Genomic DNA, 19,787 nt, shown 5'->3' with positions numbered 1-19,787 from the left:
TTTGTCTTATTTAGTTGTATTTTTGGATTCCGGCACCTGCTAGTGTTTGGATGTGCGTGTCTCCCTCTCTTGTATCAATAGGCTTTATGCCCAGCTGCACTACTTCCTGAACTTCAGCCAGCTCCTTGTTTCCTGTCTGCCATTATTGGACAAGCTGATTGATCCAGGTGTGCCTGACCTCAGTAGTCACAAACAAACTGATTAATCCAGGTGTGCCTGACCTCAGTAGTCACAACAACAATAATCAGACACACCTGGATTAATCAGTTTGTTTGTGACTACTGAGGTCAGGCACACCTGGATCAATCAGTTTGTCCAATAATGGCAGACAGGAAACAAGGAGCTGGCTGAAGTTCAGGAAGTAGTGCAGTGAACAAGACACTTAACCCCAGCTGCTCCCGGCGAGCTGGATGGCGCTTTGCATGGCGGACACCGCCATCGGTGTATAGTGAGTAAATGGGTGAATGTTAAAACTTGTAAGGCAAATTGTTAAACGCTTTGGATGGCCATGGGTCTGTGAAAGCGCTATATAAATGCAGTCCATTTACCATTTTACCAATGTCTTTTTCGTGTCACACGAATTTCTATAAATAGTTTTTCGTGTCCATGGCACGACTTTTTTTTCGTGTCATTTTATGTATCATATTCACTTTTTTCCCTGTAATTAAATCATTGTCAATTGAGGTTAGATTTGGGGTTTGGGTAAGGATCAGTGGCGGCCGGTGACTTCTTTTTCTAGGGCGCTCGATGCGAAGTTCGTCACAACATGTATGTAGCCCTTTTCATGTGTGTGGGTCCTTTTTTCAAAATATGTGTCCTGCGCTCGAGAGGTCCTGTGTGCATCACGTGTTTTGTCAAAATAAGTGCCTGCTGCAGACGCGTCTAAAGGGTTTCTGATAAAAGAGACGCTCGCGTTTGCCAGATACTTGCATAATGTCAGGCTTAATCAGAGTTTACTGTTACGCGTATTTTGTGAGCTTGAGCGCCTATTTTATCATAAACGGGTTTGACGCGTGTGCAGCAGGCACTTATTTTGACAAAACGCGTGATGCACACAGGATCTCTCGAGCGCAGAACACATATTTTGAATAAAGGACCCACACACGACACTCCGAACACTTATTTTGAATTAGCGCCCCTCGGATGAGCAGTCACGAGCCGCCACTGGTTAGGATGTCTAAAAATGTAACAGAAAGTGATTCTACGCCTAAGCGACAATGATTTAAAAATAGGGGGAAAAATGAGAAACAAATACAGAAAATGACACAGAAAAAAAGTTGTGCAACGGATACGAAAAATTATTTATAAAAATGAATGTGAATAAGATATTCATGCTCAAGGCTGAATTTCATGCCATGGACACAAATAAATTAATAACATTTTTCTTGACTATAACACAACTTTCCGTGAGATCACTCTGAATATTTTATCAAAAAAGATGAAAAAATTCAGGGTCGTAACAAGACAAGTGTAGAAAAAATGGCAAAACACAATTATGGATTTTTAACCATGTTTAAAATGCCGTCCTCGAGTCATAAAACTTTGTGACCGGTGATCAATCAGTTTTATCATGTCTGTAAGTACGGTGGGAATGGTAATTGAACCGTTGTCATTTTCTATAAGGGGAGAAAACACAAGTGCTTTGACCTCTGCTGTGTTGAAAGATTCAAGTCAATTCAGCCCGACTGTGGTTGTCATGACAGCCAGCATTGTTGATACAGGGAGGATGTACAGTATAGATGTACAATTTTCTCTTTCTTCTTTCTGAAAGGATTCAATCTTTTCCTTAGCGCTGCATAACACAAAAAATTCTGTCAACAAAATGTTTGCATGATGGCCAACTGTTGTGTTTCGCAATACATGTTTGAAAGGACTGAGGAAAACCAAACAGAGAGATAAAATAGCATTAGAGAGAGAGAGAGAGAGAGAGATTAGGTTAGAGCGAGTTCAACAGGGATAAAATGCCCGAGTTGTCAATTCATCCTGTTAACTCTGCAGCCGATTTCATTACCTGCTGGCTTTAAACACTTCTATTGGATCTATTGTGTAATATATTAGATCTTCTATTCTATAAGATCTCCTCTCAGTTTCAATCCGATTGCCGGTTTCCAAATCCCCAAAAAAGGACGAATTTCAATGACACAGTTTTTCTGACACTATGATTCATGCTTGCCTCACGGTGGCATTTCAGCGATCGACTTCACACCGTCGCCGGTCTCGCGAGTCGAAGCCTAAATGTATTGCCTGCCGCTATTTTCTTTTGTTTGAACTCATCTCTGCTAGCTTTGTCCCCTGCCCTTGAATATGATAATAGAAGAGCCACTCAAAAGGGCCGAAGCGGAGAGCCGCTGTCGCCGTTACCGAGATGTTCACAGCTGACATGCCAGGAACATTAGCATGTGGTGAAGGGCACTTTGAACCAGGGTACCATCAACAGATGGAGTTCATGAAAGTGGGAGATTGTACGAAATGACAAGAAAGAATCATGAATGAATATCTTAACCCATAGGCAAGCCCCAAATTTATTACAGTAATAATCTCACGTGTGTATCTTCTCGATAATGTCATCGGCGTCTCCAAACTTAATTGAAAACTCAATAAAGTCTCCTGAGCTATAAAAGAGCAACACTTGAGCAATCTAATTTCCTCCGGCTCGTGACAGACAAAGTTTATTGAAAAGGACAGGCAGGCGGTTCGTCCAAAGGTTTTAAAGTCGCGGGACCGCAGACTGACTGTCATTTTCTGAGACATGAATGAAATAACAAACAGACCGCACAAGTGGATCGTGGGTAAAAAAAAACCTATCGATACAGTACGTCCTTCCTCGGAGTCAAAGAGACAGGCAGGGAGGGAGACAAACAGAATGACAGAGATGAATGGCGAGATGGCCGATGATGTGAAAATACTGCAGAGGTTTGCAAATGGAGCCTGGAGCCGCACAGAAAGACCTGCCATAAATACACCTGGACGGTTACATGGAGCGCCCTGTTGTTTTGCAAGACGTTTTGTCAATATTTATTTGTCACAACTACAGGGTCTGCAGGAGTTTCGGATGTTAAGGCTTATTTACGACTTTACAGCACACTAACCATGCCCAGAAGAAAATGTTTGCTCCTTCATAGCTTAGGAGATTTAATGGAGTTTTCAGTTGTGTTTCATTTAAGTATGAACTGAGTATCAGATGTTTATCCTAAAATTGCTTAGGAGCAAATATATACTTTAAGGTGCAGTTTCCCGGACAGGGTTTATCCTAGTCCCAGACTAATGGTGCTTTTCCATTGCATAGTACCCCACGGTTTGGCTTAGTTCAGGTCGGGTCACCTCACCTCACTTTGGCTTGGTTAGCTTTTCCATCGAGTTTAGTAACACTTGCAGTGGGAGGGATTATAGGCGTGTCGTTATATTTGCCTGCCTGCTGCTGTGACATCAAGAGTGTTGTTGGAATGCTAAACATTCCCATACATTCATTTATTTCTCAGTCCGCCACACATCAAAATTGACCACCACAAAGATGTTTGCACATCATGTTTATCTCTATCTCTGTATCACATGACAGTTTCTGTGGCGTCGACGTGCCATTTAAGTTGCATATACACACATATGCATTATATGCTACAAGGGAGTTTGGTAACTTATAGAAGAGCACGGAAGACAATATGTTTGCTCAAGACAGCCCAAGCTAGCATGAAGGTAAAGCTAATCTTTACATTATAGCGATGACGCTGTTAGTGACGATTCTCTCAGACCAATCAGTGATCTACGGTGTTTTCGCGTCACGTTTTGTATCAGCTCGGATCGCTCGGAACCCCAAACGAGGTGGTATGAACACTGGTGGCGTCGTCAGTCGACGCGCTCCGCTGAGCCTCATTTAAGTTGCATATAGATGGATTTCAGTCACGTGACCTTTTACATCATGCCGCCATCTTTAGGACCTACCGAGTACCAGTAGGTTATTGACAAGCATTGGCTACCTTGCTACGATTTACGGATTTCTTATCTTTTATTGTCTATGATTCTTATGGATACAGTAAAGGGCTACGAAAGACAACATGTCGCATCTCGAACGTCATGAAAAAAACGCTACTTTATAAAAATATATCTTGGTTAGGGTGTGATGCCTGCTCGATCCCTGATGCGTTCTTCCAGCCGCTGTCCGCTGCTACCAAACTACCACTATTTTACAACATAAGAAGGCGCGACACAACATGAAACTTTGCTCGAAATATCACCTGGATCTCTACACATGAACGCGAGCATTGAGAACACTGTTTGTGTACACAGAGTTTACTAAGAAAGGTTTTGTACAACTGACTTTGGCTGTTATGGTGTCCGCTTGTCATCTCTGCCAGACGTAAATAATCGATTTCCGAAGGGGAATGAATGAATCTCATATGAGGCTCCTTTTTCAACTAGAAGGTCAATATTGTTTTTCACTTGCGACAAAACAACAACTTATCCATGCATTTTTATGGAACTATGCTTTAGGAGATATCAATCTTTACAATCCTCCCTCCTTACGTCGCAATTGGAGATCGATACATCTTGACTGGGAAGAAGGCGGCGAGCGGACGCCAAATCATCCAAAGTCAGTTGTTCAAAACCTTCTATTTAGTAAACTCTTTGTTCACAAACAATGTTCTCAATGCTCGAGTTCATGTGTAGAGACATAAGCGATACTTCGAGCAAAATATCATGTTGTGTTGAGCCTTCTTAGTGTTGTTAAAATAGCGATTTTGATGCTCACAGCATATTGAAGGCATAGCTTCTAGTTCTTTTGCGACCACTTCAAGTCCTTAAAATGGCGGAAGACAAGTGAGTGACGTCAGCTGATATCCATGTATACATACATATAATGCACACGTGCGTTGCGAATGTGCTGCTACAAACTGCAAGTCTGGAAAAAAACTGGTATGGTGTTCCTGGTTCTCAACCTGTGGATGTTTTTCATCGCTACAAGGGAGTTTGGTAACTTATAGCACAGGACAGAATACAACATGTTTGCTCGATGACGCTGGTAGTGATAAGTCTCTCAGACCAATCAGTGATCTACAGTGTTTTCACACCATGTTTGGTATCAGTTCGGATTGCTTGGAACCCCAAACGAGGTGGTATGAAAAAAGTATTGGGTACTGCGTACTGCCCTCAATGGAAAAGCTCCCAAAAGTAAGATGACCCGACCCAAACTAATGCAATTAGTTACTTTTTGGGAAGTAACTTAATATTGTAATGCATTACTTTTAAAAGTAACTTTCCCAACACTGAATATAAAACTAAGGCTTAGTTCTAAATTAATCTAAACCCTGTCCGGAAAACCGTCCCCTAAGAGTATGGAGCTATAAAATGTATGTAGATTTAATAGGTAAAATAATCTGGATTTGGGTAAATTTGATAAAAAAAATTTAGAGTTCATATGGAAATTTTCAATTATATTGACTTTTGATTGGAGATTTGGCAAATCTAAGCTGAGTTTTTGACATAGTCAAGATCTCTTACGAAACTCTAATGGAGACATGTGAAATATCTGAGTGAGAGGAGACTCTTCAATTAATCTCATTGATGTCTACACTGTATAAAATAAAAAATGGTTCCTAGCTGTCAAGTGCGGTGGTATCCTTTCAAAAAAGTACACCTTTGCACCTAAAAAGTTTATATAAGCACATCAGAGGTACACAATTGGTATTAAAGGGACACTTCACCCATTTGCATTAAGCTTTGTATAGTTAGAACCCCAGTCATGTTTTTGAATGGTCATGCATCAATTTCTCAGTTGCCGCTGAGACAGGAGAAATACAGATTTCAGTGTTGCACTTCCTTCTTTCAATGATGTAAAAATCATCATTTTGCATCATTGAAAGAAGGAAGTGCAATGTCTTTGTTGAGGGAGTGAGACTACAAACACTCCTTTTCTTGGTCAAATAGGCACCAAATTCTAAATGTATGTTACATTTCGACTACAAATATGACACACTTTCAATAAAGATTAATGTTTCTACGGGTGAAATGCTCCTTTAAAGAGTGCATATTAGTAACTCAAAGGTACATATTGGTACCAAAATGTATACATATCTCTGCCTAAAAATGTAACTTTTACCAGTGACAGTTTGGGACAATTTTCTGACAGTGTAGGAGACATAAAAATTAGATATTTAAAAGATCTATTTTTTGATTTTTCAGTCTTATGGTTGCATGATAACTTATTGTACTGTAAATTAAATGTTTTTACTGTAAGACTTGACTTAAGAATTTCCATAAATTCATAAAATTTTACTGGATAAACCCCTAAAAAGACCCTTTGTTGGTTGTATACTTTTAAGGGTTTTGTCTTCCAAAATTTGAATATCATGAATCGTTGATCCAAACATGCAGATAAGTGCAACATCCAGGTTGATAATATGTAATATTTCTATAATGTGTACAGTACAAACAGGTGGAGCAGTACATGTCCTTCCACAAACTTCCAGCAGACATGCGACAGAGGATCCATGACTATTATGAGCATCGCTATCAGGGCAAGATGTTTGATGAGGAGAGCATTCTGGGCGAATTGAATGAACCGCTCCGAGAGGTTAGCAGCAAAACATCAGCCAATTGACATTTTTAAGATATGTAAAACTTAGATGTTACCTTTTCCAATGCATGTTCAACTCTTTGTTTACAGGAAATCATCAGTTTCAACTGTCGAAAGCTTGTGGCCACAATGCCCTTGTTTGCCAATGCGGATCCCAACTTTGTGACCTCCATGCTCACCAAGTTGCGTTTCGAAGTGTTCCAGCCAGGAGATTACATTATCAGAGAAGGGACTGTGGGAAAAAAGATGTATTTCATCCAACACGGCGTACTAACCGTCCTGACAAAGGGCAGCAATGAGACAAAGATCTCAGATGGTTCCTACTTTGGAGGTAAGAAAACGCTTATGTCAGCAGCGGGTTATGGTGTCCAGGATCTGATTTGGTTGTTTGATTCAGTGCGGTAAGGTGGATTGGTTTGAAACCCCTTTTCGAAAAAAGATTTAAGCTGTTTGCTTCGGACCCCATGTGTGGATTTTTGTTGATTAAAGGAAAATATTAAATCGTTACATAAATTCTCCTCTATGTGGTCTTGCAAAATGATTGAGAATCATAAGAATGTAGTATAATAAGGTACCATATCAAACAGAAATATAGATTTAGGTATCTTGTCTACTTTTAAGACATCATTTTAATTGAAACAGAAAGTTTCACAAGATCTTGCCATAGACTTTTTGTACCAGGCTGTAAAAGTTTCTACTGTAAAGTTGGACATTTTAAAGCAACACTATGTAGTTTCCATGTAAAAATGACTTACAGCTCCCCCATGTGGTTGAACAGCGCAACAGTGCCTGGTATCAGACACTCTTCTGCAGGCGGGGGAGGGGCGGGGCTGTGTGCTCTCCCCTCCACCGCCACTTTCAGAGTGTGCTTGTAGCAGCTAGGAGGTTGCTCAGGTTGCAGCATCAGTACAATTCGTCCAGTTAAAAGTTGTTCTATCACTGAAATAATTTTAAAGACATTATTTAAAGGTAAAAAAAACTACATAGTGTTGCTTTAACATGGGGGTCTATGGGATTGACTCCCTTTTGGAGCCAGCCTCTAGTGGCCACTGGCCAGTCAATGAATTGCAATTTAAGTCACTTCCGTATTGGCTTCACGAGAAAAAGGTTTCCCTTGCTTCTTGCCAATCTCTTATTACAAAAAATTATAAATGAATTTGGCCTCGATGTGAAGTGAATGGGCTCGATCTAACTTTATTTACATCTCCCAACCAAAACTTGGTTCTTGTTGGTCCAATGAAAGTTTTGAATGCGGAAGGGACTTTAATTCTACAATGCATTTGATTGGAAGAATAGAGTTTATAGAGAACATTTCGGTTCATTTTCATGGAAGAGAAAAACAATATTTTATGTATACGTTATCTATTATTATTCCCATCATGTCTCTCTTGATTTTTGGTATTAATATGAAGATCATTTCGAAGCATCGCTTGGTATCTGGCAGATTTATTAAAAGCCTCACATTGATGAATTTGTACTTTAGTTGCAGATCGCTAACTTCGAGGAAAAACATGTTGTTCTTATTAGTGAGGTTTTATATGCTTAACGTTCAGGCTGGTACCACCATGTTCCTTACTGTTATCGGCTGGTTCTCCTGGGGAACCGAATCACTGAACGGGGCTCGCTTCGGGGAGCCTGGGGAAATTCCTCGTTCAACAGGTTAACCATTCATGAAATTAATTTCCTTCAACTCGTTCAAACAAAAGATTGAGGAAGTAGGGAAAGATAACAGTTTGAGTTAAGTCATCAGAGGCTGTTCATTGCCATTTGGAGCCTTATAGAGTGTATGGCATGGATTTATATTTCTTTTGTACTTTTTGACACACAGTTATGAAGCCATCGTTTTCACTCGATGTTCATAATACGAAACGCCTTTAAAATGACAACAAATCATTTATACGCAATATAATTTACGTTGTATGCAAATGGTAGATTTGCCAAACACATAAACATAGTTTTTTCTAAGGAAAATGGGGGCGATGCAAATATTTTGAACAAAATGATATAACCATCTGCGCTCTGAATGCAAGCTAGCCCTATTGTAAACACGATTACATTAGTCTGTGTGGTTCTGGGATAGCAACTAAGCAGTCTGTGCTATCAGTGCACTGCAGATTTACTTAAGCAAAAAAAATCATATTTTTCAAAAACCCTTTTCCTTCTGCCCGGGCTCGTTTGAGGTCATTACATGTTCAACAAGCCTCTCGTAATCTCTTTTCCTATAAACCCTGTGCAAAAGTACGGAAAAGAAGAGCCGTTTGGATTTTGGTTTAGTGCAGAGCTCACCTAGTCTCCATATGTCATCCATTCTCTCTTGGTAATCTTAACTGGCTTTGTTCGATACGGATTCAATGTGCAACACTAGGACGCTGCACACTGCATATGCATACAAACACAAAGTCACCTAGTCGATTTGAGCTATACGCATTTTTAACAGTATTGTGTCTCTGGGAATTTAACCCATGACATTGCTGTAATGTACTTGAGTTGGTTTTGTAAGTGTCTCAAAATACGTTTGAATACTGCAGTATGTGGTATTTTTACATTAGGCCCCATGTTAATCATGCGCCTTCTTGATTCTTACTTGTGTCTCATTATTCTTCTTTTTCGTTATTCTTGCTCTGTTCGTCCCCACCCTGCGCTTCACCTTTCTCAACCCGAGAGTGCACATGTGATATGATGGAGTGGCTTTTGACGGCACGTTGTTTATGACTCTGGCCCTGATGACTAGACACAGGGATAGAGAAGCAAACCAGACTGGGATTACTTTCTGTGTTACACGAACAACACCACTGAATTTTTCCTCATGCTGTTTTCCTCAGGCTTTTTTACCCCCTGTATTCTCATTCTTCGGTGTGCGCTTAAAGACCACCTATTACATTGCTAAAAACAATGTTATTTTGTGTATTTGATATAAAACAATGTGTTTGCGTGGTTTATGGTTCACATAACGTGCATTATTGTTGCTCCATAAATCCCTGCCTTCCTCAAACGCTGTGATTTTGTACAAAGCTCATCATTATGAAAAGCGCTGTGTCCCTGATTGGCCAGCTAATCTGTACGATGCGATTAGCCTGAATACCTCTGGCTCCAGCCGGAAATGTAACGCTCCTCATCATGTTTTGAAGATTAGCTTACAATGCAATGCTGACAGGAGTTAATATCAATTAATATAAACAAAAAAGGATTAATAATTTTCACCTCGCACAGTGTTTTGATTGGAATACACTGAAATACTTTACTTCCGGTCGGCATATCGCATGCGGTGTAGTCGCACAAGTTCAAATTTTTTTAACTGATCCAACGCTCAAAAACGCATCCAAAAATTACGCATGTATAGATGGTCGATACTTCACGCAGTCCCTTTGTGATTCTCCATAGGGAATGAATGACTTCCGGTTTATCTGCCTACGTTGGTCATGTACAGTAAAAAGACAGCTTTATTTTTCTCAGTGCTGAAAGTTCTATGAGCTAGCGTGTGAACTTTTGGGAAAACAGTATAACAGTATTTCTTAGGTGCGAGAATGTGATACAGACAGGGAACCTCAATTCCCACATTAGTGCTGCAGTCTCATGTGCCCGGCTGCTTGTCTGTCACTTAGAAATTTCCTCTGTGCTTCAAATAGTGGTTTACACTGTCATCTGACCAGACAGATGATAGCCGAGTACAAGTATAAGCTGTCAAAGTGGTATTTTAATACCATCTGGGTGCCGATTAAAGATGCCTGTTCAAAAAAGCAGCCTTGACAGTATAGTTGTAGAGTCTAAGTCATTGCATTTACAACATATATGTTAAATAATTCATGATTCCCACTATTGTGAATTTATTCACATATTAAAGGGGTCATGACATGTTTCTTTATATCATTTTATTATGTTCTCTGATGTGTATTTATAATATTACTCAAGTTTTTTAACCGAAAAACATACAAATTTAAGTAATTTATGACCTTTTTCCACCCTGTTTTTCATCCTATAACTTGTGTGTTTCCCTTTAAGAGCATTCGGCTCAGTGTCCCACCCACTTCTATGATTGACAGCCTACATGCTGCAGCTACTACCACTGATCTATATAAATGACTGGATTGCGCATAGAACGTTTGACGTAACCGAGTGAGGTGAAGCCAGCGCAGAGTTTGAGCCGCCATCTTGGTATACCCAACCGGCAGAGAGCCCCATTGACTTCCATTCAAAATCATGATCAAAATGTACCCCCTTTACAGCGTATCAGTTACATAAGGTTAATTTTTAGGATATGTGTACGTTAATTATTTGTTAATTCTGGTGTTATTTGCAATGTTTATGTTTTAATCGGGCAGGATAATGGATTCATAAAAAAACCGTTAAGGTGAGTGTGTCTGTTGCATTTGTTAATGACACGTGTATAAATAAAGTTTTTTTTTGACATTCAGCTACACTGTGATGGTCAGCGTTATTTCTCTAAATAAGTTTAGGTAACTTGTAAGTTTAGATAACATAATTACAAAACTAGCAAATTATTGCATGCACATATGGTACAAAGCATGATTATTTATTTAGATTTCAGAATGAGCACGTTTATTGTCATTAATACTAAATATGCTGCGGTCTGTCTGCTGATCTGATACTGTAATAAAGATGAATGTATAATAACTGTTTAAAACGCAAATTGTACAACTTTCAGTAAATAACTATTTACATGCTTTGGACTTTTGTGTTGTAATAATGTACAGGGTAACTTCACATATAAAAAAGAAGACGAGTAAAGTGATGTTTTATCATTAAAATCTGATAACGTCCATTGATTTAATAGAACGTTTGGGTATACCAACATGGCGGCGCGGTGGCTTCACAAGTGTGACGTCATATGCAATCCAGTCATTTATATAGATCAGTGGCTACTACGCAGTTTCAATACAAATACAGCTTTTCAAATTGTCTTTTTGAGCACATTGTGATAGCCAAAAAAAGAAAGAAAGAAAGAAAATCGCACAAGCACATGTAAAAGTTTTTACAACTAAAGGAAGCATATAAATAAATCACTAGCGAACACAGACATAAACAATCCATTTCTCTCTGACCTCGGGATCCTTCTGAAGCTCTGCAAAGATGCTTGTATTCCACAGGCAGCAAACACCACAGTATTTGTCTGACTTCGCAATCTTACTGTTATCACAATCTTATCATGATTGTAAACAACTACTCCTTCAGATCCATTTGTGTTGCTGCTCTGACTGAAGTTTAGTCACTGAACGCCAGTGGGCGGAGTCAACGATACGATGATGTGCTGTCTTTCTCTGGGACAGAGAAGGTGAAGGCCGCAGACCTGGAGCAGGCAGGTCATATGAAAATTAATATATCTATATGTACGTCACTAATCCAGCCATTTTTCATCCGTTTTTATCCGGAGAACGATTACATGAATGCTTTCGTTATGGAAACGGAGGACGTTATGAACTGAAACTTCTGAAACTTGCAGGATGTATTAATGATACTAAGACCTGTTATATGTCAATAGATCAAGGCAAAACTGATTCCTAATGTCATGACCCCTTTAACAGTGTTGGAGTGCTCTAAACTTGCCAAGAACCATTTTACATTCATGCATGTACTCAATACAGTGAGTGTAAAAAGTACTTGGACACTTAAGCCACACTTAAAAATGCATGAGTTTCTTTGAATTTGATAACTGAATATGAAATTGTATTTATTATAGGAATATATTTCACAGACATCAAAAAAAGTTTGCTAGGTTTTGAATGAGAAAACGATATGTGTGCCCACTTAAAGTTGTTAAATGTTAGTGGAACATGTCCATTTGATGAACTACTTGAGGGAGAAGTGATGTAATACAGTACATCCCCTACAAATGACCTTGAACACTACTTAGTTAAAAAGTGACTCATAGATGCTCACGAAGTTGACGTCATTTCTACCAGGGCTGTCATTGTTTGAAAAAGCAAATCCTAACTCCTTTAAAATGTTGTATCTAATTTGAAATATGTCTGAAGTGTCCAAATACTTTTGGGGCCAATGTACTTCAATAATTGTGGGATAAAAATTTCTGGTTCTAGTTTTCTGGTGGCTCATAATGTTAAATTTCTACAGAGATCTGCTTGCTGACCCGAGGTAGAAGAACAGCCAGTGTCAGAGCGGATACATACTGTCGTCTTTACTCACTCTCTGTGGACCATTTCAACGAGGTGTTGGAGGAGTACCCTATGATGCGACGTGCTTTTGAGACTGTGGCTCTCGATCGCCTTGACCGCATAGGTGAGAGCTGTCAATTTATCACAGCTGTTCTGAGATGCCTATGAAAAGAGCTAATAACCTGTAAAGTTATTTTCTAAGTTTAACGTAAACATGAATTTACATTAGCAAACCGTTTTTTCCATATTGTGACAAAACTCACAATAGTTCACAATACTTAGTTAACATGATTTTTTGACATTATTAAGTTTGTTAATCATCCTTGGTCTTCTCTTTTGTTCCTAAAGGAAAGAGGAACTCTGTGCTCCAGCACAAGGTCCAGCGAGATCTGAATTCCGGAGTGCTGAACTATCAAGAGAACGAGATCATCCAGCAGATCGTGCAGCATGATAGGGACATGGCTCATTGTGCCCACCTGATGCAAACACCTCCCCCAGCTCCTCATCCTGCACCTACACCATCCCACACTCCTGTCATCTGGGCGCCTCTTATCCAAGCTCCTCTACAAGCTGCTGCAGCTACCACTTCGGTCGCCATTGCCCTGACTCGCCACCCCCATTTGCCTCATACGCTGTTCCGTCCCCCTGTCCCACTGCTTGGTTCTTTGAAGGACCAGCCAGGGTATGTAAAACACTTTTCAATGGCTCTGTCGGGTGTTGCTGCATTTGGTGGCTCCTCATCAGCTAGCTCACAGTTGAGCTCTTGTTTAGAGACCCCAATTTTGGACACACTCAGGACAGAGAGATCATCTACCTCCACCCCTCCACCACCGTCCTCCAGCTCTCTGCCATCCACAATCACAACAACCATTACCACCACCACCTCCAGCATCAAAGAGTCTTCCATGAACCCCTATAGACCCTTTTCCTCCCAGGGGTCCAAAGACTTTAGTGTTGCCCAGCTTCATTCTCAGCCAACTCAGTTTCCTCAGGCCTCCTTTCCCAGCATAGCTGCATCCCTTCCTCGGTTCTTCCAAAAAGGAGCAGTTGGGAGGGAGGCTGTCCAGCTTCAAATTCCTCCAGTTTCTACCCTTACCCCTTTGATAGCACACTCAGTGAGTCCCATACTGACCCAGCTGCATTCGGCTCAGCCTAATCCTCAACCAACAAAACCCAGTCAGGACATACTGACCCAGCTGCATTCGGCTCAACATAATCCTCAACCAACAAAACCCAGTCAGGACTTAAATAAACTTACTAGGACAGCTTCCCAGTCTCCTGTAATGGAGTCCCCTGTCTGCTCCAAGAGCATCTTAGAACAAGTCCCAATTGTCCAATACCAGGACACTCATGGTGGTCTACAGCCAGATCCTTTCTCCCAGTTTTCCCAAGAACCATCTGCTCTTGCTTCCTTAGCACAGTACGGGTCAGGAAATGCATCACCATGTAGCACTCCTTCTGCTTGGAGCCCCACATGCCAGAGTCCTACAGTGGAGAAGATGAGGATGTCAATGCATAGTCATCCTGCTAGCATCTCCGGATCTCAAAGCTCACTCCTAACCCCTCAGACACTTTTTCCTCCACCATCCCAACCTAGAGAAAGGGGTGGATCACTGGTTGATCTACCTTCCCAGGACTTAAGCATCCTTTCCATGTCTCTCCCAACCCCAGGACTACCTGAAAAATCTAAGCTGGTTGGACAAGGACCACAACCCCCAGACTTATCCCAGCCTAGAGGATTAGCTTCAGGTTTCTCACCTCTACCCTCGCCCCCCACCCTTATCAAACCATTTAGCTCAATACCTGGTCATGTTGTCCTATCAAGACAAACTTCAAAGTTGTCCATTGCTCAGACTGGGTCCTCGGGTGGATCACCAGCCCATTTGTCTAGTGATAGGTCCACCCCTGGGACACCAACTTTGCACCCAAAGCTCCCATCGAACTTGTGAGAATGGGCTACACCCTCCTATAACGAGTGACCTAGGTTGTTTTTAATAGCCGGAATAAACTATCAAAAACTACACTGAAGGAGGAGGGTGTATCTTGGTCTATCTGGAGTACTTGGTCTACAATGACTTTCCTATTTGTTAAGCCAAAAGAAAGAACGGACTAACAAGACTGAGCAAAGAATAAAAATGTGACTTAAAATTGTCTTCCAAGTTCTGTCATTGATTTTTGCAATATTATTGTCTAATGATAAGACTGTATAGGGATATGCAACTTACAACTTCCCAAAAAACAAGAAAAAACCTAACAAAAAACAAAACAGTTTCTTCAGAGTAATAATTCTAAGAAGCGTATGTTTGTTTGTGAATTTGTGAGCGTTTGAGTGATTGCTTATTATTGTCATATTATTATAGTATGCTCTTTTTAAAGGAGGGAAATGTGATGGGTCAAAGCTACATTCATCAGTCTAGCATCATCTGTCACTGTAAAAGAACACATCGTACTGGTCTTTTCAGGCAGGTGGCACAGATACACACATACACAAACATACACAGATTTATACACATGCACAAACAAACCCCACCCCTCAGCATCCCAGTTACCTAGATCTAATATTTTATTTCCACTAGACCTTGACCCCATACATACCTCCTTACTGATGAAGAGGTACTGCTCAGTATCTATGGCCTTTCCTGTTATATTGCCTTAGTGTCTGAACACCAGGGAATAACACCCTCACTTCCACAACAGAACAGAGAACATTAAGAATGTTTTCCAATCATTTTGTATGCGCTTTGTATGTAAATTTGTGCAGTACTTAAGCAATAAAACGGTATGCTTGGTTTTGTACGTGCACAAAAGGTTGATCTGTAAATTGCAGATATCTTCCTGTCAAACAAAAGATAATGGATGATTGTGAGAATGACAACGACACTACTATGACGTAGTTATTTAAAAAGCCCACTGCATTTACCAAAGCTTACTAGTTAAGAACTGTAATAACAAAGTCACGTTTAATTCTGCTTTGTGTGTTTTAAAAGGTGCAATGTGTAAATTTTAGGAGGTTCTACTGACTGAAATGCTATATATTATACACAACTATTTGTTTAGCTTACCTAATTAACCGTTATGTTTTTATTGCCTTAGAATGAGCCGTCTTTATCTGCATACATCGCGGGGTCCCCTTACATGGAAGACGCCAGTTTGCGCGGTTTCTACAGTAGCCATAATCAGACAAACTGCTCTACAGAGCATGTTTTGTCACTAGGTTGTCTCAGACAATGACATGTTTGTTCTGTGACGCTACCGTAGCTTCTCTATGCATTTCGAAAGAGGGGGTGAGCTGCGGACTGAGGGCGCACTTACACTATCCAAATCAAACTGCGCCTGGGTGCATTTGACTAGTCACTAGTGTCATCTCTGTGTGATCACTAGTGTGATCTACCTTGCCTGGGCACGTTTTGGTTAATTATGCCTTGGGCGGCTTGCCGAGGAAGGCTTGAGGGTGGTTCACTTGGGCTTAGGCACGGAACGTCAATTGCGCAACCACTCACCTTCATCTGCCTTCGTAAAAACCTTTTAATGCACGCAGCAGGGTTACGTGAATGTTTGGGCTGCACACGTGACAGATCAACTAAGCAATTGAGAGGGCTGTGTGTCATCGTGCAATGCACCAAAAACAAACTTAACATTACGAAAGGCTCCAGTGTTAAGCGCTTTACTTCCCGTTTTCTTCAAAACAATCGCATCCTAATGACGAAAGCATCCCCCGGCTCGGATAGCTCAAAGTACAGTGCGACTGCGTGCTTCTGGGGGAGTTGGGAGGGGGGACAATGCCGCTGGAGCACAGTTTGGTTGGGTTAAGGGCTCGTTATAGTTGTGCGTAGGTCCTACGGCGTAACCGCGACTGCGTAGGTTTCACGTCGGTTTTCATTTATACTTTTGCGTCGTCGTCCGCGTCCACGTGAAAACGCACGCACAGACCGCTGGTAGGCAGTATCCACGCGTGTAACCACAGAATCTTGGCAAGTTAACCCACAAACAAAGAAGAAACAGCAACTTGTTGTGTATGATTTGAGAAGACCAGCAATGATGGAAGTAAATAAACAGCGACTTTTGTTGCAGTTTGAGTTAAATCACTCCTCAACCCTCGCAAATGGAAATACCTATGACGCAGTTTTTTTTACCTGATGGGAGGGGTTCTGGTGGACCAATCACAGTGCTTGCGGTCTCCGCATAGAACTGACAAGTTTCTAAAAATTTGCGAGGTGCACGTACGGATAACCTACGGCGTAAAGCTTACACACGACTATAAATCGGGCTTTAGCCCTATTGTGAGTGCGCCTTGAGCCTTTTGTTGCAATTTGCAACCTCACCACTAGATACTGCTAAAATCTACACAGTGCACCTAATTTACATTTTACATCTGTTTAGACACTCTAAAATGCACATTTTCTCAAATGCTGTATGCCTATACACAATTTGCATGATGTTGTATATGCTTTCTGGTTGTGCAATATCTGTTTTGTTTAGTATGTATTATAATTTATATCTGTAAAACTAAAGGGTTTTGACAAATCAAGGTGCATTACAGCAATTAACGAACAAAACACTGAAATGTAATCATTATTTAAGGTAGCACCTGCTAGGATATGCCATATGATAAAAGGAAGATTAATATTTTTCTAAGTGTCCTTCCTTTAAGCAAAGCTTACACAGGTAGACAATGAAAATCCCCTTCCTTGTCCCAGGTTATCATAAATATAGTATTATTTATATGATTTTAAAATACATGTGTGTGTGTGTGTATACATCTATTTATTGTGTATGTGTTTATTTGCTTTGTTAATCTATGTATTCATCATAATTTAATCTACCAGAATATACTGTCATTACATTATTTCAATTTTGTTTCATCCTTGCAATATGCATTTCATTATCATATCTTTATTTTCATTTTCAGACCCCGATTTCTAAATTTGTTCCCTGCATTGAAGCTGGAAAAATTGCACTCAAAATGCAAAAGAGAGTGGGATGTGTAACGAATCAATGACATTTTTGTTGGTATTACAGACCACATGATGCATTACACTGTAATATTTCTTTGTCAGCTCTGTGTGCGTGTGCGCATGTAATGGGCATTTATGTTGTAGCATTTATGATATTCTTTAATATTGTTTACCATAGCCAAAGTGAAGTATCATATGATTGTTATACAGTAGCATTTTTATCGCACTAACAGCCTGGATTCATAAAGATGTGGTTGAGTATTGTTGACCTGTGAAATCATAAAGGATTATGTAGCTCACTGTTTTTGCATCTCAAGAATTTAACCAAAAAAATGAACGTATTATGGTAAATGTATGGCAAGAACTGTGTGCCATATTTATAATGGACATAGATCCGATCTATACAAAAATAATTGTTCTTCCATCTCAACCAGCTTACTATATACCCCTCAAGATTATTCATGCTGTATCTTTCCCAAGTGGAACGAGTATTTCTGTTTCTTTTCATTTTTTTCCGTTACTGGGTGACCAAGCCTGTCATGTTTGATCATTTTTTCACTGTATCACGATTATAAAAAATGATATAATTATGGTAACTATGTAATATGACTAACATGCTTCAAAATCAAAATGTGACAAAATATAACGTTCCTCACCAATACTGAATAATCACATATGTAAGAACATTTGCGAGTATAGCTCAATGATATTTCATTTACACTATGTTAACCTATGAATAATTGTATAAATTAAAATTTTATTGTTTGCGTTTGTTATTTTGTCCATTCGTTCTTTATCTCCTTATGTGGCATATTATATATTTGTATTTCTAGCATCATCCCTCCCAACCACATGGCTTCTGTACAGGCAAAAAGAAAAATAATGGCAAGGTCGTGTCCTTGAGAAGCCAATGCACTGTTCTCTCAGTTATTGAGCCTAGTCTCCAGTGCTTGTCACCTGATGTTGCTCCTGTGGGAGACCGAGATTGCATCGCCCACTTCCACAGACAGTAGCGTGGATCAATCACCTACTGTCATGCTCTCCATCCCCCACTACTAAGCTTATTAACTGACACACAGGACTGTTTAACCTCAGAATCATCCAGTCAGTGTCATTTACACAACATTAAACATAATGTGTAGCCTACATTTGACAGACGCTTTCATCCTGTCAGTGCATGGTAAGCTCATACATTTTTATCAGTGTGTGTTCATTGGGGTTCGAACCCTTGACTTTTATACTAGTTGAGTTACATAACATTAGGTACTCACCTTAAAGTACTGCACTTTGTAGTGTGGAACCAACTCGTTGATGGATGGTTACCCGTTTAAAGCAAACCAAATGCTGATTGACCTACAATCAATGGCAATTGTTGCGACAACGTTTAGCGATAACTCATATCAGCGAGCCCTGCTGGCCAATCAAAGCCTGGCTAAGCCTCACTCTATTTGCATACAAATTGACCTGCTGATTCCTGTCATCCTACACTGCAGTCAAATAGTACAAGGTGTTTTTATTTATTTATTTACTTTTAATATTTTATATGCTTGATAATGTATCCCCTATGCCTTTTGTTCAAATGTAAAAAAAAAACAGTACGAGGTGTTTGAGTTCACGCGGTGCTGCGCAGACATCGTATGACAGATATGGGCATGACATCACAGTACCGCGAGAGCGATTTGAAAGCTGTGCTATTGCGGTATGTTGTGATGTCATACCTCGATTAATCTATGCAGCTCGAAGTCAAACACACCTGACTGCACCACGCATAGCTAATTACTGTGTAATCCAGTTATATTAACGCTAAACAGTGACATTTTAAGGAGTTAATCTCAAAAAGACTTTTCTATTGATTTATTGTTGGCCATCCTGAAAGTTTGTAAAGTTTATCGAGTATTCCCAGTATGGCATGAATGTTAATTGCGAGTCAGGTATGCTGACTCATACCGCAAGCGACCTGCTGATGTTTTTTTATTCAGGTCCTCTGTGTTTTTTTCTTAATCCACCCAAATTAACATTCAGTTTATTTTCATTGTTTTTTTCTTTGGAAATTAGCATGCACTACTCTCAAAACAATTAATTAAATAGTTTAAATTGATAAATTATAAATGTTTTCACTATGCCATTTGTTTTTTT

General features: G+C 40.0%; 1 protein-coding gene across 1 annotated transcript in view; it reads left to right on the top strand.

The window, feature by feature from the left end:
- Positions 1–18,423, top strand: part of hcn4l (hyperpolarization activated cyclic nucleotide-gated potassium channel 4l) — a 46,076-nt gene extending 27,653 nt beyond the window's left edge. Inside the window, exons 5-8 of the mRNA XM_065291997.1 lie at positions 6,419–6,565; positions 6,659–6,899; positions 12,656–12,820; positions 13,045–18,423. Coding sequence (XP_065148069.1) covers positions 6,419–6,565; positions 6,659–6,899; positions 12,656–12,820; positions 13,045–14,645 — 2,154 coding nt within the window. The 3' untranslated portion in view covers positions 14,646–18,423. The remainder of the gene's footprint in view (positions 1–6,418; positions 6,566–6,658; positions 6,900–12,655; positions 12,821–13,044) is intronic.
- The last annotated feature ends 1,364 nt before the right edge of the window (positions 18,424–19,787 follow it).

Source organism: Paramisgurnus dabryanus, chromosome 23, assembly GCF_030506205.2.
Source record: "Paramisgurnus dabryanus chromosome 23, PD_genome_1.1, whole genome shotgun sequence".
In the NCBI taxonomy this organism is placed as follows: Eukaryota; Metazoa; Chordata; class Actinopteri; order Cypriniformes; family Cobitidae; genus Paramisgurnus; species Paramisgurnus dabryanus.
Note: the sequence above shows the minus strand (reverse complement) of the source record. Positions and strands in the feature narration are given on the sequence as shown.